General features: G+C 32.4%; 3 protein-coding genes across 3 annotated transcripts; 1 reads left to right on the top strand and 2 right to left on the bottom strand.

Annotated features, from left to right (window-relative positions):
- Window positions 1-1,055: 1,055 nt before the first annotated feature.
- Window positions 1,056-2,931, top strand: LOC141683838 (red chlorophyll catabolite reductase, chloroplastic). Its single transcript, XM_074488606.1, has 2 exons — window positions 1,056-1,428; window positions 2,260-2,931. Exons 1-2 carry the CDS (start codon window positions 1,114-1,116, stop codon window positions 2,869-2,871), a joined length of 927 nt encoding a protein of 308 aa, XP_074344707.1. The 5' UTR covers window positions 1,056-1,113; the 3' UTR covers window positions 2,872-2,931.
- A 1,448-nt stretch (window positions 2,932-4,379) lies between these two features.
- LOC141683840 (uncharacterized) lies at window positions 4,380-7,142 on the bottom strand. The gene is made up of 3 exons (XM_074488607.1): window positions 6,686-7,142; window positions 6,062-6,191; window positions 4,380-5,074 (listed from the first exon to the last, which is right to left on the bottom strand). The coding sequence occupies exons 1-3, from the start codon at window positions 7,022-7,024 to the stop codon at window positions 4,806-4,808; spliced, it is 738 nt and encodes a 245-aa protein (XP_074344708.1). The 5' UTR covers window positions 7,025-7,142; the 3' UTR covers window positions 4,380-4,805.
- Window positions 7,143-24,211: 17,069 nt separating this feature from the next.
- On the bottom strand, window positions 24,212-26,123 carry LOC141685636 (uncharacterized). Its single transcript, XM_074490730.1, has 2 exons — window positions 25,088-26,123; window positions 24,212-24,702 (listed from the first exon to the last, which is right to left on the bottom strand). Exons 1-2 carry the CDS (start codon window positions 26,121-26,123, stop codon window positions 24,212-24,214), a joined length of 1,527 nt encoding a protein of 508 aa, XP_074346831.1.
- Window positions 26,124-26,473: the final 350 nt, after the last annotated feature.

Raw genomic sequence — 26,473 nt, 5'->3', positions numbered from 1 at the left:
TTTAATTACTGTGGATTAAGACTAATATAGTTGGCAATCGGCAGGAAGTAGAAAGAACATGAGACTTACATTTTTGTAATGGATGTTCCATGCCTTTGCCCCACTTTCGGTAATATTACAAAATCTTGAAAGATACTTGTGAGTTCTGGCTGGATAATGTGCTAATGTGAAGTATAATCTGTTTACTAGCTTGCTCAACATCTAAAATTAAATAATCTTTCAATCATTGGTTATATTTAATATTTTGCTATGCTATATGACAAATATATATACGGAATTCTTGTCACTTTCCGGAGTCTGTTCCTCTGGCCAGGGGGCAGGACCAGGGATGCAAAACCCCTGATGCTTGCCAGCCCCTGACTAAGATAATTTCAGCTAAAGCTCAAAATAGAAACATGGATTAAGATTTAAGAAAATATACTGAGAAGAGAAATGAAAAGCAGGCCATGTCATGTGAATGTGTATGTGTAACTGAAAATGACCAAATTGGTTTGGTAAGTTTGTGGATAAGGCATGAATGTGATAAGAAGTTGATCTCCAAGAATTTACTCTGCTTGATCTCCAAGCATGTTGATTGCCAGAAGTGGACCAACCGGCGATTTCATGAAACAACTAATATGCAGAATGATGGAGTTCAGAAACTGGATTGCATGTGTTTCTGGTAATTTCATTCTTTCACAAGTGCCAACAAGAATTCCAAACATCCCATCATCATTTGAAGACAACAAGGCATTCACAATTCAAATGTGATCAACAAGTGTTTGCAGAAGGTAGCTCTGAGACCATGCTCTTCACAAGTTACCTTGCAACCCCCATTACTGAAACTCTTACATCACTTGTGCTGGAACTGGTATACCGTATAGCTAATACAAGGAGATGGATTTCCAATTTTGTTAATGTTAATCCCGCATTGCTTTTGATTTCATATACAAATATGAAATAGTAGTAATTATTAACATCGATAAATAATAAATATAAGAAGATAATAAATTTGTACAAATCTGTCAATCCCATATTACAGTCTTTAAAAAATAAATATGTAAACATGTGCAGTTGAAACAACTAAAAAGTCTCATTTGGTTGCGTGTAGTTTGGTAATAAGTGTATGTTTGTATGGCGCTCATCTTTTCTGCTTCTCCCTCTCGCTCCTTTCCTGTCTCTCTTTCTTATTCTTCTTCATCATTTGCATCTTGCAAGTGCTCATCATCATCATCACCAGGCTCCATGAATCAAAGCAAACTGATGGAGTTCCCTTACGTGTCGGCCCCACACAGAAATCTAATGGTTGATATTGTTTCCAAAGTGGAAGCCCACCTATCTTCTTCTCTACTTCCTTGTACACTCCCCCAGGATGTACAGTACTTTGAGAATCAGAACAGCACCTCACATGCTGCTCTTCTTCTTAGATCTGCTGTACCATCTTCTCAGGTACTAACACTAATCTACATGTCTATTTATACTCTTACTATGTTAGTGTTGTTCATCATTAGTTATGATTATGATTGTGATTACATGTTTCTTGTTTATTAGTAGTATAATACTACTAGAAATGCACAAAAAGCCCGAAACCCCGATCTTTGTGCTACCTCCTCCTAATACTACTTGTTTAGGGGAAGGGGGGGGGACAATGACGGTCTTGAATGGAGTAAATTAGTTTTCTATGGTTCTCCGGTGGTTGATTTCGATTAATGTAGTGTATGATAATTGGAGACTGCATTGTGATTACCAGTAACTCGTGGATGCGAATGGCTGCCTGCCTGGCAGTGATGATTTTTAGTCACGTTAAGACAAAATGTACTAAAACTTTTATAGCTCTTAAACATATATTATAAGATTCCAATATAACATATCTTGAAATGGACTGAGTAATTTTCACTCTGCCTCCTTTCTTTCAAGAAAGTATTATGGTTTGTTATAACGGATAAAGAGTGATAAAGTATGATTAAATTCTGCATTTTTTGATGAAATCAAGTCAATTTGGAGTTGTGTGTTCCCTTTCTAGCTTCAGGGCTTTGTTGTGAAGATTTGGTTAAGTAATGTCAGACAAATTTCTAAAGAGGAACTATGTATGTGATGGAGGATGTGCAAAGTAGACTCTCATTAAGTAATTTACAACCATAATTTATTAGTAAAAATACTGCCACACATCCCAAATTGTTAACAAACGACTTGGTTCTTCGTTCTAAAGAGGTGTTGACTATTTATCTTCTTGTATTTATGTTACGAGTAAGAATCAGGATTCAATATTTATGCATACAGATAGATTTTATACTTGGGAGTTGGCTACACTGTGGACTGCCGACTGGAGGAGCGTTGAATATAACGAGCTTTTCAGGGTACCTCAACTCCTCCACAGATGCACCCAACTTCTTGGTTGAGCTCATCCAGAGCAGCCCTACTTCTCTGATTCTCATTCTTGATCTGCCCCCACGTAAAGACCTTGTTCTTCACACCCAATACCTTAAGACCTTTTACGAAGACACTCAGTTGGACGACAAAAGGAAATATCTTCAACAACTTTCTGAGGTACAACCTTACTACACATCATCTTTGTACATCCGCTCTGTTGTATCTCCTACAGCTGTTATGGTCCGCATACAAACTGGGACTGACAAGACACAGCGGTTGGAGGAGATAGTACGTGATTATGTGAGTCCTATTGCTAAGGAAGTGTTACAGATTTGGTTGGAACTCTGTGCTTGTGGAAAAAGACAAGTGGGAGAGGAGGAGAGGATTGCTCTGGCCAAGAGGGACAAGGTAACTAAAAGCAAGACTATCGAGATTGATCTGGGATCAAACTTACCTCGGCTGTTTGGGGAAGAAGTAGCAACCAGGGTTTTAGAATCCTTAAAGGAAGTGTATAATCAGTAGTTACAAGACTGTTTCATATATCTGCAGATATCTTTGATGGTGATTGTGCAATCGTTGTAACGGAGTTGTACAAATATATTATTCACAAAACTGGGCATCGTAGTGTCCTCAGGCATTACCTTACCTGAGATTTTAAAAAAAAATTAATGGCATATTTGTAAATATAAAAACAACGATTTTTATGATTATATTAAAAAAAACAGAGTTCTATCTGTCAAAGTGATAAACTAAACACTGAAATGCAAATGCCACATTGCAAGGATTCTTGTTAGTTGCCATTCCCTTTCTTGATTCATTTGGTGGAGTTGGAGCTCCTCTTATAATATATGTATAATCATAGAGAATACACAAAAAGAAAATTGATGTAAAGTCGCCTTGTCAATGGGAACAAATGTTACAATTTAAATCATCAGTGAATGGCAGAATCCCCATTGCCCCTATTCATCAGAAAATTCCCCTATTCTCAACTACAAATTTGTAATGCGAGCAAGAGAAACGAGTTGGTAATACATAAAAAGAAATAAATACATAATCACTGGTAAATTATTTTGGGTAGAGAAAAGGATTCTAACACCAACTTAGAGCTCAATAATTTCCAAACACAGATAAATTTAAAAGCACCAGTACTCGAAGCAGCTAGACCAGCAATCATAGAAGCAAGAGCAACTGCAGCAGCCAGCCAAATGATCACAATTAAGAATGAAAGGAAAGAACATCAAAAGTAAATCTACCAAGTATTATAGCAAATATGATGACTGCTAGTCTGCTATTACCAATCATTTCTGACTTTGTCTTTTTTAGTTTCCGCTGGAGGATTCACTTTGTTGTCCATGGACTGGAGTGTGGGTGCTTCCATCCTTTTCATCTCTCTCTACATGCATAGAGCCATAGACACATGCCCCTAACTGTCTATATATATCACACTCCAAACAAATAAGAACAAAAATTACATAGTAGTATTCATGACTAAACGGGCTCACACTCGGACTTGAAAAGGCATGCCAAAAACCCCCCACAACACAATGAAAAGACATTTTCTACTACACTTGGTAGTTAATAATTCTTTTTTCTTTATCTTTTACTATGATTGATTCTGCCAATTTATACAGTTAAACCACTTTGAAAGAATCTAAAGACCATCCTTACATCATAATATATTATATATAAATTATACCAATACCCCCACCAAATTTTTTGATTCGTTTTCAACTTTGTTAGAAAATCCAACTAACTACACAAAAGATCATGCATACCTAAAAGATAGCATCTTATACGTAATTGATCTAAAGGGCCAGTTCACATTGCTGTTGTTAACAAGCCGAAAATGTATAGTAAAAAAATTATGTCGGCAGTGTAACTCGCTTTCTTTACAGGATGTCAGAGAATTTGAACATTGACAAAGACAAGGTAAGTGTATTTAACTACAAAAAAGAAAAGAAAATTCAAAATAGTAATTATGTGGAGTAGCGAGTTACACTACCGACATCACTTTACTGGTAGGCTGAACAATCAGAATCACAACGGCTAACTAGACCCGTATGGCTTATATAACTCATGTCAATTTCAATATAAGAATAAGGCGTCACCCCGGGTAGGCTGAACATATTGTAACTTTTACCCGGAGCAACTTTCTCCGCTATTATAGAAATTATTGTTACCAAAAAACATTGCGAAGCAAAAATAAATTAATATTACACTGTTAAACTGCAATGTCGTACTGGAAGCCTGCCTCCGCTTCATTAAGCAATTCTGACATACCATCGCGAGCAGACTGAAGACCATGAGCATGATTATGCACATAAGAAGAAACTATCAGAGGATGGGAAGCATCTCAGATGGGGCACCAAAACATTTTCTGAATTCCAAGACAAATGACTAACTGTTACATGCAAGTAGACTTTCATTCCCAGAAAACCGACCCAGTATATCAAATTTCAACCTCGCAAACTTAAAGTCTCCTTGCAGTAGGATATAATGCGCCTATTTGAAGGTCCAGAATCTTCTACTTGTGTTGTCGTGATTTTGCACACAGGCAGATCCTCATTTTTACTTAAAAGCTTTAGTGACGGATGAACCAGAACATCATGCATAGATACTCTATCTCCAATATCAAGAGCGCTTACATCCACTTCAACTTTTGAAGGAATGTGCTCAAACGGGCAGAGATACTTCAGATTGTCTCGTATCTTATTTATATAACCTCCTGATTTCAGACCGAAATGTATCACTTAGTGTAGATAATCCATGAAAAGATGGTTACCCCGCCAACAATCAGAGGGCAGTACCATTTCTTAAAGACATTGCATCAATCCTCAGAAGTAACAGTAACGTACAGAAGCATTCAATTGTATAGTGCTACTCAGAAATAAAGTAGAATTACTATGCAAAGAAGAAGATACAAGTGAAAATGAAAAAAAAAGCGATACTCTAAAAGTAAAATCATCTGGTACTAATGTGGATAAAAATGTCATGTATATATGATAACATGTAAACGCTAAGATTTGAACCCTATCTGCCACCAAACCCTTCCCTAAATATAACACAAACACCTTTAATGTCCTGAACCTAGTGTTTTTTAATATTTTCTTAAAGTTAAAACCTTTATGCTGCTCTCTAAGATTTCTGGACCCAACAATAACTACATAATAGTAAAAAGATATAAAGACCAGTTAATCGAACAGGTGCAACCAAACCCAACCATGACTGAATAAGGTTCTATTCAGGGCGAGAGCAAGGAAATGCTCAACATTGACATACAGCTGATGTCTTATGCATCAAGATCATCCCTCCAAAAGAACAAAATTATTTGATATATAGTACTAGATTAGTGACGTAAATTGCTGAATTAACTCACAAGTATCTATAACTTCTATTCGTTTTTCTTTATCTATATATAATTTGTTCTCCGATATGTATCAATTAGCCACTATACAGAGCCTGTTTGTTTTAGATTTAAGTCAGGGGCTCTGATGATTTTAAAAAAGACTCCGCCACTGTCCTTTGGTGATTGTAGGTGTTCGACTTATAAAAGTTAGAGCTTATCCAAAGTCTGATTCTCAAGAAAAAAAAATAGTTTAACATTACACGTTCACCACTATATATGACATTGTACCAATGGAAATCAAGAAATCACTTCCACGAGAAGTCAAAAACAACAAAATAAAGAAAAACAGAGAAGCCAAAATCAAACCTTTATTTATACCAGGACAAACATCTTCCCCTTTAAAGACAACAGGCACATCAACCTTTAATTTGGAACCTTCATCTGCCCAGACGAACACTAAATTAAAAACCTTTCCTGTATCAGGATCCCTGTGAACCTATTAAACGGAAAAAAAAACACAGCTCATAATCAACTGAGGTCATGTACTCAAGGTCCACACTTCCACCACAACCACCTCCGCCTAAAGCTCTAATATAAGAAATACAATTGAAATGAGACTAGTCACCAATTCGTCTATTACAAAGATATATATCACCTAAACCTACATTCTACAAATCGCTTAAACTATAGGTCTATATTCTACAAATCACTTAAACCGATATCCTACAAATCACTTCAACTATCCGCCTATCAAGAATAGAAAGTAAACATTATCTAAAGTTATCATCTGAGACAACTTAAATATATAGCAAAAGTTCTCACGTGATAACAATTGTCATGCATTTTTAAAAATAAGCATAACTAAAATGTTAAACCAATAATTCTCACATATTGTCGCGCTAAAGCGAATCTCCATAAACCACAACAATTATGAAAATCATTTATTCACTTGTACACATTTAATTTAAGTAGTGTATAAAGCTGAGGTACCTTAATAGGAAGTACATTTCCGGATTCAATTACAGCAGAAGAACCCGACCCGGCAAAAATGCGAAGATTAAAAATAGTAGAACAAAAGAAAGGGATTGGCACAAGGTTAAAAAGAGATTGAATATGATCCTTGTCAGAAGTAATGACGTGTCTTCTGGAAAGTGTATTTGCGACGTCGTCTTGGGCCAAAACGATACCGGGTATTCGACCTTGGGCTCTTTCCATAGCAGCTATGTTTTTACCAGTGAACTGTCTTGGTGTGGCTTCGATTGTGTGATACAATCTTATTGTAGTATGTATAGCTCTTCCAAGCCCAGCGTGACACCACTGGGATATCATCTATTTTTACATACACATATACGTATTTTCCGGTAAGGCTTTGTTCCCAGAAGGGTTTAAACCATTTTAGGCTTTAAAGTTTTTTTTCCCCCTTCTTTTTTTGTTAGCTGGGCTTTTAGTTTTTGTTAATCAATTTAAACTTTTTCAATCCATCTATCTATCTTACATCTATATACAATCTATCGATACATCTATCTATCTATTACTATTATATAAAAAGATGAACCATTATAATTTTTCGTATGTTACCTGTTTTTTTGGTACACGCTAATTTTACCGAATTACCCATACTTATAAATTTTTATAAAATTTATTTTTAAAGTAGAAAGTAAAACACAAATTAGAAAATACTAAATCGACTAAACCCTAATACATACGGACTCATTATAATATTTGTAATTTTATTATTTTGTTATTTCGTAAACTAAATTATAAAAATAATGGTTATATATTATTGAAATTAATAAAATTAAAATATTTACGTATTATTTTTTATGTATTATATATTATTGAAGGATTCAAAATTTCAATAGTTAAAATTTTAAAAAGTCTTTTTTTCTTCTGCAATCTATTTAGAAGTGTTTGATTTCCTACCAAAAAAGAAGTTGAATATTTTTAGATATCAAACTGAATTATAATTCATACGTTATGCGAGATACATGATTTATTTATTTTGATTAAATAATATTTGTTTAAATATTTTTTGGAAGAGGTTAAAATATTTTTTAGGAAGGTGGTAACCAACCGACCAAACGAAACCATGTTTTTTATTCTTATTTATTTTACATCAGTAGCTAAACAATTCATGGCCGACCTCGACCTCTTCGATTACCTCTGGCCGCCGTCGGGTAAAATCCTTCCGCTTATATTTGATTCTGGTCTTATTTAGTTATTTTGTCAAATTAATTTTATAAAATTATATTACTTAGTTACATTTATTTTGAGACTTATAGTTTAATCTATATTATACATATAATAAAATTAAATTTGTATAATGATCTTAGGCCAAAAAATAAATAATATACTATTCACCAAGTCAGAAAATATAATATTAAATCATCAAAATTAAAATTAAAATCAATAAATAATTCGGTGATAGATATAATAGCACATGATAAAATAAATTGATAATAAAATACATTATTCATGCTTAAACAAAGTTACACTATTGATCCGGGTTAAAACAAAATAAAATTAAAAGGTAATTCGTTGGCCAGTATAATGTCATCAGACTACAAAAAATATATTGCTTATTCGAGTTAAAACAAAACAATATTTAAACACGACTAAAACAAATTCAAAACAAGCTAAGTTTAATTACTTGGATCCGGTTGATATAACAGACTTATATAATTAGAGATTTTTTTCTTACTTAAATTTAATTACTTTGACTCGGTTGATATAACATACTTTTATAATTATATATTTTTTTATGTCTATAATATCCGTAATATTTTATTATTCAGTTTGTATATTAGTATCAAAATAAAATAAATAAGAAAATACTATTCATCTCGCCTAAGAAATATTTGTACGGTTAATCCAAGATAAAACAAAACTAAAATCAAAAAATATTTAGACCAACTAAAATAAAATTATATTTACTTTATTATATCATATTAATATTTCAGGGTTCAAACAAATTTAAATTAAAGTTGAATATAATTAGTTGGATTTGATACTATAATGTGTTTAGACTAAAACAAAATAATGTGCGGTACAACTAACATGGGTTAAAAGAAGACTAAAATCATATTAAGAAAAATTCACTTTATTGATCTATGCTAAAATTTATCATTTAATTTAAAATGTAATTAGCGTTTAAACACACATCCACAAATATCAAGCAAACGTAAATATTTCAGTCAATAATATTATTTATAATATTGTTTCTTATAATATTGCTTAAATATTTTAGAAGTTCTTATCAAGACTTATATCAGTATTTACTGAAGAATGACGTCATCAATACTTATATCAGTACTTGATGATCAGCAGATGATATCATCAGGATTTGTCACCTCAGTAGATATTCGAGGAGGAAAAGGAAAGCAAGAATTGAAGACGATGAAAGACTTTATCTCATAAGCAAGCATACATGAATATGTAATAGGTTTCCTTACTGTAATAGAACTAGGGATTTTTGCCTGCGCTACGCATTCTAAATATATTTAATTTTTTAAAAAATATTAAATAATATAAAGTGAAATATTTACGTAACTTTTCAGTTAATGAAAAAAAATGTACGCGGATATACTTTTTCACGTATGTTAGAAAAATATATGTTGTGTTGTCATAATTTTTGTTTTAAAACATAATTAACTAATTTTAAATTTTGTTTGTAATAAAATCAGCGCATGTTTCACGTTTTTTCATATGATATAGATTAATTTTAAGGTATATTACAATTTTATTAAGGAAATGATTTAAGAATAATTTATTTAATTAATAAAAAAATAAAATAATCTCAACATGTGTTTTTTAATTTGTGTTGATTAATTTATAAAATGTGATAATTATTAATTTATAAGCATATAAAAATTCAAATTAAAATATATTTTGTTCTTATATTAATTTAATGATAAAACTTAAAATTTAATTTAATAATCTTTACAAAGTTTCAATAGCATGTATATTCTAATATTTAATTTAAAAGAATTTAGATTTATATTTTAAGATTAGATAATTAATACCAAACATATCTTTAACAAAGTGTTGGATTTAGACACAATACTGTTAACGGCAAACAAAACATAGAACGTGATAATTATAAATTTATAAAATGTGATAATTATTAATTTATAAGCATATAAGGATTAAAATTAAAATATATTTTGTTCTGATATTATTTTAATGATAAAACATAAAATTTAATTTAATAATCTTTACAAAATTTCAATAGTATGTATATTGTAATATTTAATTTAAAAGAATTTAAATTTATAAAAATTAGGTAATTCATACCCAACATATTTTTAACAAAGTGTTGGATTTAGGCACAATACCGTTAACGACAAACAAAACATAGAACAGAGCTCTGCCGAGGGAGAATCGATGGCTACTACTTCTAATCATGGAAACCAACTCTCTCAATCAGAAGATTATGAACAATTTATGGAGGTTAGTAACCCCGTCTATCCATGTTTTAGTTGTTGTCAATTGGTTGTAAAGTTCATGGCTAATGGTTTGTTTAAGATTTTAATTTTCATTAAAATATCAATTTTTAGTATATGTAATTCTCCATTTGTATGTATAAGAGTAACCGATACTGCACTTTACTTAGTCGAGTTTAGTATGTATTGTGTCTGTCAGTAGTCCGCGTGCAAGATAGAGTACTGTCGGGGGTTCGTATTGATGTTGATTGCATATTTTAGTTCGGAGTCATATAGACAATGATTTGATTTCAAATTGTTATAATTAGTTCACCGCTGGATGCATATACTTCCGTATAGCAGATTGATAAAATTTCCAAAAGTAGATTATTCACGATTTTTTGAAGATTTTTTCATGAACTGTTTTGTATTGAGTTTTAAATTTGAATGTTCAGGAACTTAAGAGAAAGCACGACTCATTGAATGTTGATTGAGATATGGGTAAATATGTCAGACAATATTTTTCATTGCTTGTTGGATGCTTATTTAAAAACTTAGGTATACATGATTGATAAATGTTAAATGTAGGTAGAGGACGAAAACCGTTAGGCAGTTTTGTTTCCGCAAATGTGGAGAAAGATGAGGATGGAGCATTTATAAGTTTTTAACTGATTGTATTTGAACATTATTAAGAAGTTGAATTTATATTGTACCTCACTATATTATCTATCCAAAATTGCAGAGGGTTCCGTCTAGTTTTATTGATAAATTCAGGAGTAAACTTCATTCCCAATTACACCTAAAGTGCAAGACAATTGTTTGGAATGCGGAATATGATAAGTATCAAAAAAAATCTGCGGCCTTCAAGAATTTATGAGATTTTATGATTTAAAGATGTATTTTGTTGTTGTTTTTGATTATTATGGGTATGGCAACTTTACTGTCCAGTGTTTCAACCATATGGCTGTTTCGATTACACGTCCATCAGTTGAGCCAGTGTTTTTCTTCAATAAAGAGAACTATAAAAATTGGATTATGGATGAGTTTATATATTGTCATAATCATGATGTTACTGAGAGGTACCTTTCTTATATTCACTACAATGCTGTAAGACTTGATTGTGAACAATCCTTGATGGTGATCAGACAATACTCAAGTATGGAGGACTTGGATAATATGGTAACAACTCTCTCTATCTATACATTTATTATTTACCTCATATGTATAAATATTTGGTTTACTTATCTTAAATCTAATATTCAATGTGCTCAATTGAACATGAACTGCCTACTCATTTGGAAAATTTGTATAAGCGATGGAAAGGATTGTCCAAGATCTATTTGAAGCATGGCTGCAGAAAATCGGATGTACTCATCCATTGGGTTGGAGAAAAGTGTTGGTTTGGGAAATGATGGTCTGGAGTTCTGAAGGAGTTGGATATCTGTGCAGGTGATGTAATAGCTATGAATATGGCTCATGAGCTACCAGATATTGTTCTACTTTTTATTTTTAATGAGAAAGAAGTGGAAGCTGAGAAAAAAAAGGTATCTCACAATTCTTTTGATTTTGCTATGAGGGTGCAACACTTTATTTGAAACATCAATTTTTTAATATCCAGAAGATTCAAATATATTTAGTAATAAATTTAAATTTGATAATTAACGAACAGGGGATATAAATGGAAGAAGGTCGTTTTATAAGATTTTTTTTTAGGCTCCTTTGAAGCTTGGATATATTGTGAGTAACCTATTGTTTTTACCCATATTCTTGTATGTTATTAGTAAATGATCAATAATTCTTTTATGTTTTAATATTGTAACAGACAATCCCAAGGTTTTTAGGCCAGGAGACTGAAAAGCATCTCCTTGGTATTGAACAAATTATAATCAATGGGATTCTGTGGGATGTGAGATACGATGCTAAATTAAGAATACTTTATGGGCTAAAACAACTGATTAAGTATTTTGGTCTTGTGGTGAATGATATGATATTATTTAGTTTCGGTGGGAATGGTGAGTTTTGTGGAAGGATTTTTATGTGTGAAGGAAAGGAAATTACACGTTCCACAACAGAAAGTAATCGGAGGAGAAGGCCTAGTGGTAATTTTTTTCTTTTTGAAGATAATGTTACAAATTCACCTCCTGGAATTGGTATGCCATATGTTTTGTTTCCTTATTTACTTTGCAGGGTCCTTTTACATAGGCAGTGGTCTTAAATTTAACATTGTCTTATATCCGTACTTAGAACAAAATGTTAAAATTGTGGATGTGTCAACTGAGATGGAGGTGGAATGATATGATAACCCTGCACAGGACAATGCTGGAATATAAAATATGGAGTTGATGGAAAACAACAATCCACATGATGTGCAAGTTAGAATGAATCTCCAGTTTTCTAAATTATTAGCGGGAAGTCTCTTGAACTCTAAATATCATGGAGCGGTAAATAATAATATATAAGAGTATAATATAACTATTTCGAATACCTTGTTGTATTATGTTCAGGAACAGACTGATCAAATTATACTAACATGTTCAACTATTGTGCAACACATTCCTAGAACTATAAGATTCCGAGATCAAATGTGGAAAAGCGGAGACATGGTGAAGTTCAGAACTGGCTAAGGATTTTGGGACATAAAAATAGTGCTAAATGGGACAGTTGCCAGATTTTCGCGTGGATGGAGCAAATTTGTCAAAGATCTCGACTTAAAGGAAGATGACAATCTGCGCTTCACATTACAGCAAGACAGTGTTATTCCAACTTTTAACATTGAAGTCAATCCTCCCAATTAGTAATTATCCTCCATATATTTCTTAGAATCTGAACCTGCTACTTAACAGTATCAATGTAGTTTGGAGACTGAATTTTGATATTGTGATTCTGTTGGAATACTCTTTATATCAATTTGAACGTGTTCCATGTGCTTATGCTTTAAATTATATTGAATTATATTGTAATTTTGTATTTTCATATGCAACTTAAGTTTTCAGGCTGGTGATGAAACCTTGAACAAAAATCCTTAATATTAAAACGGGAGTGCCGTTTTATTGTCAATAGCGGACTAATATATAGTTTTTATATATTTTCAAGTTGATGACTCATATACACATGGTAAACACTACCTTTTTCGTTTTGATACTTATCTATAAATTTGGTTTGCTCTCATAAACCTTTGTATGTTTGTAATGATTTGCATATTGTAATGTACAATTTTTTTTTTGAAAATCATTTCCGGTTGAAATTCGATCTCAAGAGATTGCTACATCTTTTTTTTAAATTTTCTTTAGTTGGCATATATATATTTTAGGTAAATCATAGTAGCTATAAAGTTAGAAAATTGAATTTAACATTAAGTACATCACGGACATTGTCAAACTACAACATATGGATATTCTTTTTGCAAATGCATCAAATTTTTATGTGAGAATATATGATTACTACATATAAAGTGAAAATTCATCCCTCTTAATGTTCTATCTAATTTGAAAAATGTATTGACAGACATGTTCAAGAAGTACAAAAATGTGATTAATGTTAAAACATCCATTCCAATTCATGATGTCATGCTACTAAAGATTAAAGCAGATAGTATTTAAATATAATTTCCAAGATAAAATTGATCCAACCATAATAGATAATTGTCAAAAATAGTAGGATGTATATAATAGGATGCATATTCACATGCTAATTACATTCCTAACGCTGAGAAACTTTGATGCATACACTTAGCCGCATTCATAGGCTGATGCATGAGTAAGCAAGATAAACATCTTCTTTTGTTTAATGGATATAAGTCATTTGCTGTCCAACTCTTCAAGCATATCTTCTTTTATTTAATCCAGATCATCTCCTGTAAATCAGCCATTTTTCATCCCTGAAGTGTATCCGCACTTAAGTTCTGATATTAGTTTTAACGCCTTAAGTTCTGATAACTTCCTGTCTTCAGTAAGTTCTGATTTCCAGTTAAGTTCTGATATTTTGATAATAAGTTTTGAAAATAAACAAATCAGATTAAACATGACATCACAAATCAGAACTTAACTAGAAATCAGAACTTACTGAAGACAGGAAGTTATTAGAATTTAAGGCGTCAGAACTTATATCAGAACTTAAGTGCGGATATACTTCAGGGATATCGGAACGTTGCATTCATAGGCTAATGCATGAGTAATCCAAAATAATGTAATGATCCTGATTCATATCCTCTTACAGTAGAAGTGACAATCTCTAAATGTGAGGAAAATAATGAGTATGTGAATATGCACAGTATGCACCAACACATGTAAAATGGTTTTTTTGTAAATCTTTTTAAAAGTATCTTCTCATAATGAGGACCTAATCAGCATTTTCCTTAAGGACACATCAAAAATTAAGAGTAACATGACAGTTGAAAACAGGAAAAAAAATTCAAATTGTTAACTATCATTCAATTATTACAGATCATGGTAACTGTTAAATTTATCAGAAAAGAACTGCCAAAAACTACCAGCAATACTCGTATGTATATATACCTTTGGGTGTTTTTAAAATTTAGATGTATTACAGATTACAAAATGACTTCAAGAAGTGAGAAGAGAAAGAGATGGTCAGGCATAAAGAATGTAGCGGAGAAAAGTTGTAAAATTTGGCTATAGCGTGCGCATAATTCAATAATGACATGGAAGAAACAAAGATTTTCTACTCAAAGATGTATGCTACAATGGAAAATAGGCAATCTGAATTGTTTGCTCGTTCTATTGGCCTTGAGGAACAATTCAAGTAATATTCAAATGTTTATCTGTTTTTATGATTTATATTGCTTTATATTACAAATTTAATGGACTCAGTTTCAATCTTTCACAACGAAATAGAAAGTACTCTGAAGAATGGATCAAGGAAAAAACGTGGAGAGTCATCACAAAGTAGTTCTGAAATTCCACATTCTTATACAGTGGATTCACGCAGATTCCTAGGTGATACGTCCACATCTCTACATGGTCATGAGAACAAATTCAAACAGAACACATAAGAAATGGTAAGTGCATTTGAAAAGTTTGGTGATGGATGGAAAGAACATCTTAATACTTTGAATGCTCGTGCTGATATGTTGAGTGAATAAAGTGGAAAGCTTCGCATATTATTAGATGATTATGCTCAAAATATATAAATTTTGTTGTAGTCAATATGTTGTGATGATGTATTTTACTTCCTCTACTTGGAGGATAGTAATAAACGTTTTTATGAAATAAGTACAAATTAGATTGATTGTTTATGTTGGATTACTGTCATGTTGTGTTTACTGTAGATGTTTAAAAACATATATATACATTGACTCGATCAATTTTTACTCGATCAATTTATATAGACTTTTTTTGCAAATACAATATAATTTTTACTCATTTTGTGGTTAATTGATATAACAAAGACATATCATATTTCAGTATATCCCAGCAGCTGTACAGCCGAATGGTAGGACATGGATAAGTGGCGAAATTGTAACTTTTAGGATGGGGCTTTTAACCTGGAATGTTAAGATAATGTTTTCTACTGGATTACCTCGATTCTCTGCTGGATGGAACTAATTTGGGACTGATAATGAGCTACAAATAGACGATAACTTGGTTTTTACTTTTTAGCAAGAAGATTTAATATTCGATATAGTTATCGAATAGTTTATTTAAGCTACACTACATTTCATATTGGATCAATGTGATCAATATATTTATGTCTGGTACATGATGTATTAATATTATAGTTTATTGTGCTTGAAATTTGGTTTTGTAGCTATTTACATTATTGGATGTGATCTGATTTTAAAACACTTTCCAAATTTAATATGATGTATTTATATTATGGATCTTATTGGCTGAACAATGGAAAATCTCTCTTGTTGCAATGACATTATTCTTAAGGTTGATTGAGGATTAGTACTTATATATTTGCAATCAATACTGTATATCTTAAGTTTAATAACTTGTACAATTTCTACAACTACAGAAAAGTAAAAATAGTAATCTAAGTACTGGATTACTTAGATAAAGTGTGATAGTATTTAGTATATGGTAAATATTTCGTGCTTGTATTAAATATAATAATATCTTAGTACGAACAGAGAAGTATTACGTTAAATATTGCATAAGATAATTTGCGCCGTAATTCAACCAAAAGATTTAAATAGATAATTTAAAAATCCAAAAACATGAGAAACATACACGTTGAATAACAAATTATAATATTTGTGGTAGAACAATTTGCACGCTTATTCAGAATATCGATAAAACTTTATTTAGTTAAATATCATAAACTAATAAATATAATAAAATGCTCCAGCTGCAATATCTCTTTAATGCATCAGTTGTCGATATTCATTAACCTACATGACAAAAGGAAAACAAAGTTATAGTATGAATAGTAAATTATATAATAATTTAAATGTGAGTTGATTTAATGTGCATACCTCTGTCTCAAAGTGACGACATCGGGATAATCAATATTGATGAAGATACTTGTTGAGGGCAAATTACCTATGCGAATTATACCTTTTTTTCAAATAGAAAAGATAGAATAATTTAGGAATGCTTTAAATGGAATTTGAGAGTCAGACTGTTGACTTTTTCAAAAACAATTAGTACATGCAGGAAAGCAAGAATTAAACCTTGGTAAACGTTGATGTGGACAAATGCAATGATGACAATTTTCCTTTCTATTCCTATATCCTGGTATAAAAAATCTATATTCGGTGGGAAATTACCCACAAAATAAACACGGTGCGATGTCCTGAAATCAAAGTAAAGACGTGGTAATCTAAACATTTCTGATTGTACAAATCTGCATTATATAAACAGAATACAGAATATCTTACTCTCCATCACTTAGTCTGAAGCGGATCATATCCCTTGAACCAAATATGCTCAGGATTGTTCGCTTTGGTTCTAAGTCTTCAAGAACACCGATAACATCTGTTTTGACATTGTAAATTACTAACGTTTATAACTTTAGAAATCTTGATTGTCGACGTTTAAAATTCAATACCTGTGGAGTAAACAGGCATCTCATCATAATTCGAATTCAAAAGAGCGTCGGAAATAGCAGGCAGGGGAGTCAATTCAAACTTGTGCCGCGGAATCATTAGAGTATCCACTGGAACAACATCCACAATAGTGATGGGTAGGAACCGTATACAGTTTGTGTTACGCACAGGCCTGTACAAACTAGTTGCAGGCATGATACCTATGTTCCTTATACGGTATAAGGTTCCTGGAATCAAAAGTCCGACAAATTGATTCCAAATAGCATGTGAAACAACTGCAACCATGTGCGTATTCTGTAATATAAAGAGAGTATATGCATGAATAATGAATATGAAAAATAGAAACGTGGCGAACTCAATTACTTGCAACAGATTAAAAAAAAATCACACCTCACAGTCGAGTAAAATAAGATTGTGCCTCGAGACCTTTCCATGACCATTCAGTGACCTCCACATTCTTATCACCCTAACTTTCAACGTCCATGCAATTTGAGTGGTATTCAGATCGGACAAATATTGATGGTCATCCATACCTGGCTGAAAGATGATAAATGTTTATAGGATTAATGTATTATGTATTGTATTTTTTGTTGACATTGAAGAGAAATATGTGTACAAACCTGTATGTTCTTCAACAATTTTAGTGTAGAACAAATATGAAAGTTACTGAATATATAGTACCGTCTAAGTAGAATATGATCGATTTTGAATATGGTAAAGATACTCAATAACACCAATTTTAAAGGAAGATATTGTCATCTTGATTGTATGCAGTTAGGATAATCTTTATAGGTTGTGGTATACTATACAAATCGCAAACAATACGCATATTATATCATAATCCTAAACAAAGCAATGTGTGAATCAGGATTGCCATAATTAAGGTATTAATTTATGTCAAAATTAATGAGCATATTTTGAGGTTATTCACGGGAAATATCGTGGAAACTTGTATAATGAGATAGCAAGTAGTTACATTTGGTAAATTTCAATATTGAGTAATGCGGGGAATTTGAAACATATAGTCTGACACTTTATTTTGAATTTAAGGCTGCTCATCATGAATGTTTCGAGTCAAATTTAAGAACTTGTCTTCTTTTGAAAAAAATGATCTTTTCGCTATACAATTTGAAATTAAACATTTCTTTCCATTATAAAATCTTATGTCCATAAACGACATTGAATGTCAAATTAAATGGTGTACGACAGGGTCCTTGATAAATAAGCACTACTTTTTAATAAAAGTAGTGCTTCAACCATGCTTCATTAAACGTAGATGATCAAGATAATATTTAAATATTATAAACCAAACTTTTATTTATGTGTGATGACGCTGATCACAGGTATGAAGGATTAAAAATCAAATACATAGATAACAAATGTTGAAAACAGGGTAAAAACATTGTTATGCAATCGAAATTGCAAATAATGTCACGTGGACAATAACTGTAAAAAATAATTCAGCCATAAGCAAGATGAAAGCTCTGGAAAATACTCAAATTTAAAGCATGCTATCAACATTCCTGCAAGCAAAAGTGACATATTCATTAATTAAATTAGGTGGACATAGTTTTAGAGTGATGAATAAGGACAATTCCTAGTCAGCGAAAAGCACTTTGGTACATAAGTAAATAGGATGTCTAACATAGGATGCTATTTATTGTCAGTACCTTTTTAATTTTTTTGGTAACAGGTTTAGCAGAGCCTGGAGTACCATTACCGTCATCACCTTCAGAGTACTATACATGCAAAGACCATTAATAAGAAAGTCTGCAAATATTATTATTCAGCAGGGAATACTATGAAAGGAATATGTCCTAAGTCCAATCATGTATTAGGATTTAGGAATAACTTTTTATATAATCTGTTTTGATTTCATTGATATTAATAAAAAACTTGTTATGTTTTTATTACGGGCTCTATCTATTTAAGTGTTTAAATAAGATATACCATAGTTTAGAGTAAAGCTTTTTATGGATTATGATGAGATCGTAATAGTGAGACCTAAAAGATGATAACTCTAAACTTAAATAGTTCCTGATCATAGGATTACTAACTGGTAATTAATAATCCACAAAGATCGGTACATACTATGCTTGCTTCATTATGAAGGATGTCTGTTCTCATAGACATTTGTGTGGTGACATTATAGCTAGTATGTAGGTGCTTATTATAGAATAAGTTCACTGAACATGACTCGCACAGCTGAACAACTGATGGAGTTCACTCACGTGTCAGCAGTTGTTCACATAGTGATAGTTGTACAAGTATCCTTAGACTTGAGGTCATCATAGTCATTTTGTGTACACTGAACTATGCTTTGGTTTAGTTCTTAGTCTCCAGGGACAATTATTAGGGCTCTACTGGGTATAGGAATTTGTACACAAAGATAGTGTATGATCAATAAAGGATCTACCCCTTCCAGTGAAGGAAGCGAATGTTCAAGGCTGATCCACTTATGCTAGTTCAGGAATCTCTGGCCAGAGTGAATGAAATTAGAAAGGAGTTTCTAATTTGCATAGAACTACGCATAGTAAATGGTAAGCAAGTGATTAAATTAGATAGGTTTGACACGAGATCCATGCCTTGTATTAAATCGGGACATTGTAGGGTAGAAAGAGTTTATTGTACGGTAACTATTCACTGAATAGGTTCTTGGTATTCTAAGCAGTGAATTCATATTATCCGGATAGTCGCGATATGCTGAGAAGTATCCCTCACGATGTAGAATAAATGTGATTAATTAATTAATCATATTTAATAAATTAGAGAATTTATATAAATAATGATAAAATAGTTTTATTATTATTTATTTCTACTACCGGCTTAATATTGAACCTACAGGGTCACACCATAAAAAGAGAATGATTTAATGGTGGAGGAATTAATTAATAATGGCTAATAATTATTTATTTGTGAAATAAATAATTAATTGGAAAATTTAATAATTGATTAAATGAGATTTAATTGATTATAAATTAATTAAGAAAAGTTCTTAATATTATTAATTAAGGATTTAATTTTTGGAAATTAAATCAAGAGAGAGAATTATTTCTAAAGTGTTTAAAAAAAGGATTAATAATTAAAAGGTGTTTTAATTATTAATGACAATAATAAATGGGATAATAATAATAATAATTATGGGAAAATTTCAGCTGAAAATTTTGCCTATAAATATACTATTATAGACCCTATTTTTATTTGAACCCCTAAAACCCAAAAGTTTAAGAAAACCAAATTCTCTCCACCTCCTCCTCCTCCTTAACGTCATTTTCTTGGTGGATACCGGTGAAGTGCTTCACGTTTGAGGAGCAGCTGCTAAGGATCTCTGAACGTTGCTTTTGGATCGCATATTAAAGGTTAGTAATCGATCCCCTCGTTTTTACCACGATTTATATGCTTTTATTTGGATTTTATGTGTGCAAAAGTGTTTTACCATGCCCCGCTGCGATTAAAATCCAACATACTAAAGAGAACTCAAATGTAACATAACCGCATTATAATCTCACTTCAAAACCCATGTTGATGGAATAATCTTCGGACATAATTGGAGATTCTGAAGGAGTTGGAGTGTTCATCGTCGGTTCATATAAATCATCAGCATAAAAGATGTTATTATCCTCAACAACGTTTGATTTTGTCAGACCGAGCTCAACTGAAATTAGTCTTCCGACTAATGATTTAATCACTTCTGGAAAGGCTTTGGAGGAATCTTGAACACAATTGTAGAAAATAAGAATGCATATGTGGTATAACATGGTGACGCTGCAGCTATTTTATTTCAACAGTTATTTACCTTATCGTAATCAGAAACCACCTTTGCAGCACTTGTTCCAAGAACTCTTCTAGAAACTTGATCATTCAAAATAATATTACAGGCAAATGTCTCATCCTCGGCAAGGACCATGATACGGAACCTTGAGAAAATAGTTAGCTATTTTTTTAGGCTTTAATTAATAGTATCAAGCCTACAAATATTTCCAATAAATTGAAATTGTTAGGTTACCTCTTCGGAGACACGGGAATGTTTTGAGGACAATGGGTACATTTGAATACTGTTCCAATCCGCTCAACCTCGTGGAGACATTTGTTACAGCTATAAAACCACCAATTTGTTTCCTCATCGACCTTAATGATCTTAAAGGTGCAGCAAATTCTTTTCCGGGGTACGATGAAAATGTAATATTTAACAACAAAAGCAACCATATAAAAAATACCATTTCTGAATATTATATAAATGCAATACCTTGAGGTGATCGTATGTTAGATTCTCATTAAGGTCTTTGAGTGACAATTTTTCAAATAATGTAGGAACCAGTTCAATTTGTTTAGCTTGGAACAATTTGTCTTTTTTCATTATATATCCTTCCTCAAGCAACCTAAACATATAAAAGAAATTAAAAAATAGAGCAAAACATCGATAAGTTAATTTTAACTCTATATTTACTTGTTACCTCTGCCTCATATCATTCACAGATTAATCATCTAGATTTATATATAGATGAGTAGATGGTAATGTACCAATCTGAACAGAACCTTTATATGGGAATAAAGTTAATTGTTTAATCAGCAAGAATATAACTGTGTAATAAATTTGATTGCATAAGTACTTACTCATAAATGTAGTCACTTTTGTACTTGTTATAATAACAATGATCGGTTTTTTGGGATTTCCAGCCATCTCGTTGTTGAAGGACACATCAAGATCACCCCAAACAGTAACTTTGTGGGCATTACTACAAAATAGGTTTAGATATCATATATGTTAATAATCTATTAGCAATATGTGGTGTATATGCGTAATTACACTACTGATCAAATATACATATGCACATTACCTTGAATCGCATATTCTAAACTTCACAATGTCCCTATCTCCGTATCGAGTATGAAGCTTGTTCAAACCTTCATACTCCTCCACAACTCCAATAATATCTGTTTAACACAAAATTTATTTACACAATATTAAAGTAGATTGTCTTATAATTGTAGGAGAATTATTTCATATGAGTTAATTATGACAATATCGAGTTAAAAGAGTGCGTTACCAGACCTATTGTAAATTCAGGCTGCTGTTGAGGAAGACATTTATTTGCTTCTGCAAACAAATCTCCCAGGTCTAAAAACTCAAAATTTTGTGAAGGGATCATGCCATCATCATCAGCAGTCCTCACAATAGTGGAGCCTGTAAATCTGATGCAGAGCGTTGACTGCACAGGCTTCAAGTTTCCAACAGGATCTTTAACTGCAAACTGGTCAAAAACATAGACACCGCCTTCCACAATTTTCGTGCCGAATCCATTCCAAATGTTATGATAGGCAAAGGCATGAACTTGGTTATCCTACATTTAGATAATTTAAATGACATAAATATATAATACTGGAAAAAAGGATTGACAGCAAATAATGCAAAGATGAATAAATTTAAAACATATATCATCGTCAAGGAGAATAAGATTGTAGCCTTTTAACGAGTTCATCTCTAAAGTCATGTTAGCCCACATCCTGGTAACCCTGACCTTAATTTTCCAGTTAGTGCTTGCCTTGTCGAGATTGGATAGACGATCAAATGATTCCATTGAAAAAGATCACTATAAGAAGAGCAAGAAAAGAGTTTATTCAAAAATTTAATAACAACTCAGTAGGTAAGATATTTATACATTTAATATTCTAAGAACTGTATAAATCGCTTAAAGAATTGAAGATCTTACAAAATGGTTGAACTCTTGAGAGAAAAAAAGGATGATGCTTAGCAAATGACAAAACTCCTGTAAAAATGTTGAAAATATATTTAACCAACAAGGCATTAGGGAGATGCCAACAATTTAGCTCGAAATTGATAGTGCAAATCTATTCCTTTAAATGAGAATTAGAGTAATATCCCGATTTAATTTGCTGATAATTCTTAAGGTAAGTGTTTGATGTGATTATGACAACTAACCAACCTTATCATTTGGGTTTTTGCCAATAGAAAAAGGGAAAACTGTAATCCAATTCCTAATAAAATATGTACAATATATAAACAATTAAGAAAATCTTCCTAATCAAACAGATTATACATATTTTTAATATACAAAATAATTGGAGATTTATTGTTTATATTATGTTCATACATGGGTGCAGTAAAAAAGTGTAACATTTTGGATGTTGAACTTACACCATTGATATATCAAACACAATAAATCCAGAGTTAAGAAGGAAATATAGAAAAATGTTATATAAAGTTCTTAATATGTCATGTAAATTGTCTACACTTGGAAGATTGTAAAACACTTCCTAAAAAACTACATTATTTGTAATATCTGTGCTAATACCATCATCGCTATCTATGAGAATATGGAGGCCTTCAGTTCGTGTCACTCTGGATATAACAACATAAATGTGTCCGTGCGAGAAAGCTACTTTAGGAAGGTAAAGCCCAACCGTATCAAGTGATTGTCCCTGACTTTTGTTAATCGTCATGGCATAACATATTTGAATAGGAAACTGAACGCGTTTAAATTCAAATGGCCAGTTCGTGTCACTTGGAATCATCTCAATTCTAGGAATTAGATGTTTCGTTCCAACATGAGAGCCACACAAAATCTCACATTCAATACTGTTCTTCCTACATGATTTCACAATCATTCTTGTACCATTGCATAATCCAATGATCTGGTTTAAGTTTTTCATAAGCATGACGACAACTCCTACCTTCAATTTTAACTCATGCTTAGGAATGCAAGGCATATTGATAGAGTTTAGATACTCAACTGGAAACGCGGATCTGAAATCATTATCATCATCACCTGCATCATCAATTGAATCCTGACTCAGATAAGTGTAAACCATGCCAGGAATTTTTTCAAGTATCGTTGTATTAATCTCATCCACCACGATATTGGTAGGTGTGAGTATGGCCCTTGATTTAAGGTATTCATGTGAAGAGATATTTTGTATAAAATCTGGGTACGTCACTTCAAAAAGTTTCTGGATTGGATCTCCGGACGTATGAATGATATATTGATCAAGAATCTTTATTAACACTTCACCAGTGTCTGGACTTGGAGAAATATTGGTTTCTTTGCCATCACCGACAACAAGCTACCACTTGCTAAAGTCCGCAATGGTTTTGTTCTCCAAATCACTATTTTCTGCATTAATCCGCATGTTTTGCTTCAATAAAAATACTTCACAGGATTCCCAAAGCTTGGATTTATTGAGGGTAGAGCAGACAACTTCAACCCTTGACGCTTTTGGAATGACAGGAAGTATCTGCCTAAAATCTCCACCAAAAACAATGGTTATACCACCAAATGGCTTTTTAGCTCTGTTTTTATCAATAACAGACATAATATCTCTCAAGGATCGATCAACGCATTCAAAATCATGACGATGGTGCATAGGAGCCTCATCCCAAATTATTAAATCAGTTCGCTGAAGTAGCTCAGAAATATCAGTCCCGTGTCTTAAACCGGTAGAACAATTTTCATCAAGCTTGAGTGGAATGTGAAAGCGGGAGTGTGCGGTTCTTCCACCAGGAAGCAACACGGCAGCTATACCACATGAGGCAACGGGAAGCACAATCTTATGCTCTGATCATAATCGACGACACAGTGTCTGCCACAAGAAAGTCTTTCCACATCCTCCACTTCCGTAAATAAAGAAAACACCACCTTTTTTCTGGTTGATATTGTCAAGAATGGAATCATAGACTATCTTTTGTTCATCATTGAGAAAACTATGATTTCTTGTGTGGATTCTTTTCATTTCTTCTGTATCATAGGATATTTCCTCAAGAATTAGTCTATTCTCAGAGTTGGAAAAAAAGCATCTCCTGGATATGACATATCTGGGAAGTTTCTAAGGCTTTTACCAATATCATTCAACAATTTCTCTATCTCTGCAATAACATTAATAAAACTTGATAACATTAATCCAAACATGGAACATGTACAAAGCATTATTAACAGCTCATACCTGCAAGAGCGTAATTCTGGATCTCAATATCTGATAGACAAAGGTTTGGATTCCCAGTGAGATGTCGCCTCACAAGAAGAATATCATCTGACATGCATCCCCAATGAGCTTCCCAAAGGCTACGCGGATGAGAGATTGGACTGTATACTAAAATGTTGACAAACATGGCACGTAATTGTGGAGGCATGGATGTATGCGCATTTTCACCTATAGCTTCGTGCCATTGCTGGTCGTTCTGGAGGATACCTAGCACGGCATAGGCTTCGTGAAAGGAGTTATAAACATGGTCATTGACTGTCTTTAAATCATCAAAACATACAACACCTTTAATCATGAGCAGGAGCATGCAGAGATATAATAGTTCACCGCTAGATGAATGTACTTCAGCAAGCCTACCGATGACATCACCTCTTTTCCTCTGTTTCCAGATACCTGGTTGTGGATGCCATATAAACTTGCTTGGAAATTCTGAATAGGTTAAATTTGGGGCCTCTGCATATATTTTATTTGCATTAAACCATGCTTCTAATTTGCTTTTCTTTGTTCCAGCATTATCGAAAACTTCCTGTAGATTTTGTGAGCCTTTAAACGACACATGCTTGTCATTCAGTAGATGTATTGGCAATCGTTCAACGGAAGGCCACCGGGAATGGATGTTAAAACCAAATATCCTCCATGATGCTTCAGATGCACAAACATATCTTCTATCCAAGTATTTCTTGACTTCATCAAGCGATCGTTTCTCAGGAGTGATTGTGGTTGTGCACCCTTTTTTGTTGTTTGTTTTTTTCCTCAGACACATGGTGGCAGTATCATGTCCTTTTAAACAATATTTGAACATATATTTCAATGATCCGGAGCTTTTACAAATCTCCAAATTTGTGTGACATTGAAATCTTATTAGAAGATCTCGATTGTAGGGGACAACATACCGATTATCCAGGTCAATTCCCTTTTTCTTTACGGTAATTCCAGTTTTCCTCCTCTTATAGATGGGAAAGCCACAGTCGTCAAAATATGTGTGAGAATTATACATGTTAAAAAGGAAAGAACGATGTTTCAATTTAATTAAAATAAATCTAAAAGGAATGTTTTACTAAAAGGTGAAAATTAATTTAATGTAAAAGATGATGAATTACCTTTTAGGAAAATGTTTAATACAACGACCTTTAACCATACACGGAGACTTGACACAGTCAGTGCCATATGGTCCGTGGATCATGTAATTCTTGACAGCTTCGTAACCAACTGGATCAATACTTGGGTCAGGAATTTCTGCAGAAACCATTTTAGTTATTTATTCAGTTGTTTTGGGACAATCGTTTGGATACAACCATATTAGCATGTGAGCATATGGCAATCCACGCTTTTGAAACTCTATGACGT

This window comes from Apium graveolens, chromosome 9, assembly GCF_009905375.1.
Source record: "Apium graveolens cultivar Ventura chromosome 9, ASM990537v1, whole genome shotgun sequence".
Lineage (NCBI taxonomy): Eukaryota > Viridiplantae > Streptophyta > Magnoliopsida > Apiales > Apiaceae > Apium > Apium graveolens.
The sequence above is the reverse complement of the archived record's forward strand: the minus strand, read 5'-3'. Positions and strand labels throughout refer to the sequence as shown.

What these genes read in the sequence shown, in the direction of transcription:
- LOC141683838 (XM_074488606.1), top strand. Translation starts at nt 1,114, where the DNA reads ATGGCGCTCATCTTTTCTGCTTCTCCCTCTCGCTCCTTTCCTGTCTCT. An exon ending in CTGCTGTACCATCTTCTCAG is followed by an intron (nt 1,429 to 2,259) that starts GTACTAACACTA and finishes TTATGCATACAG; the next exon opens with ATAGATTTTATACTTGGGAG.
- LOC141683840 (XM_074488607.1), bottom strand. Translation starts at nt 7,024, where the DNA reads ATGATATCCCAGTGGTGTCACGCTGGGCTTGGAAGAGCTATACATACT. An exon ending in GAAATGTACTTCCTATTAAG is followed by an intron (nt 6,192 to 6,685) that starts GTACCTCAGCTT and finishes TCCGTTTAATAG; the next exon opens with GTTCACAGGGATCCTGATAC. An exon ending in TTGTCCTGGTATAAATAAAG is followed by an intron (nt 5,075 to 6,061) that starts GTTTGATTTTGG and finishes GTCTGAAATCAG; the next exon opens with GAGGTTATATAAATAAGATA.
- LOC141685636 (XM_074490730.1), bottom strand. Translation starts at nt 26,123, where the DNA reads ATGTATAATTCTCACACATATTTTGACGACTGTGGCTTTCCCATCTAT. An exon ending in CCAGAATTACGCTCTTGCAG is followed by an intron (nt 24,703 to 25,087) that starts GTATGAGCTGTT and finishes GATTATGATCAG; the next exon opens with AGCATAAGATTGTGCTTCCC.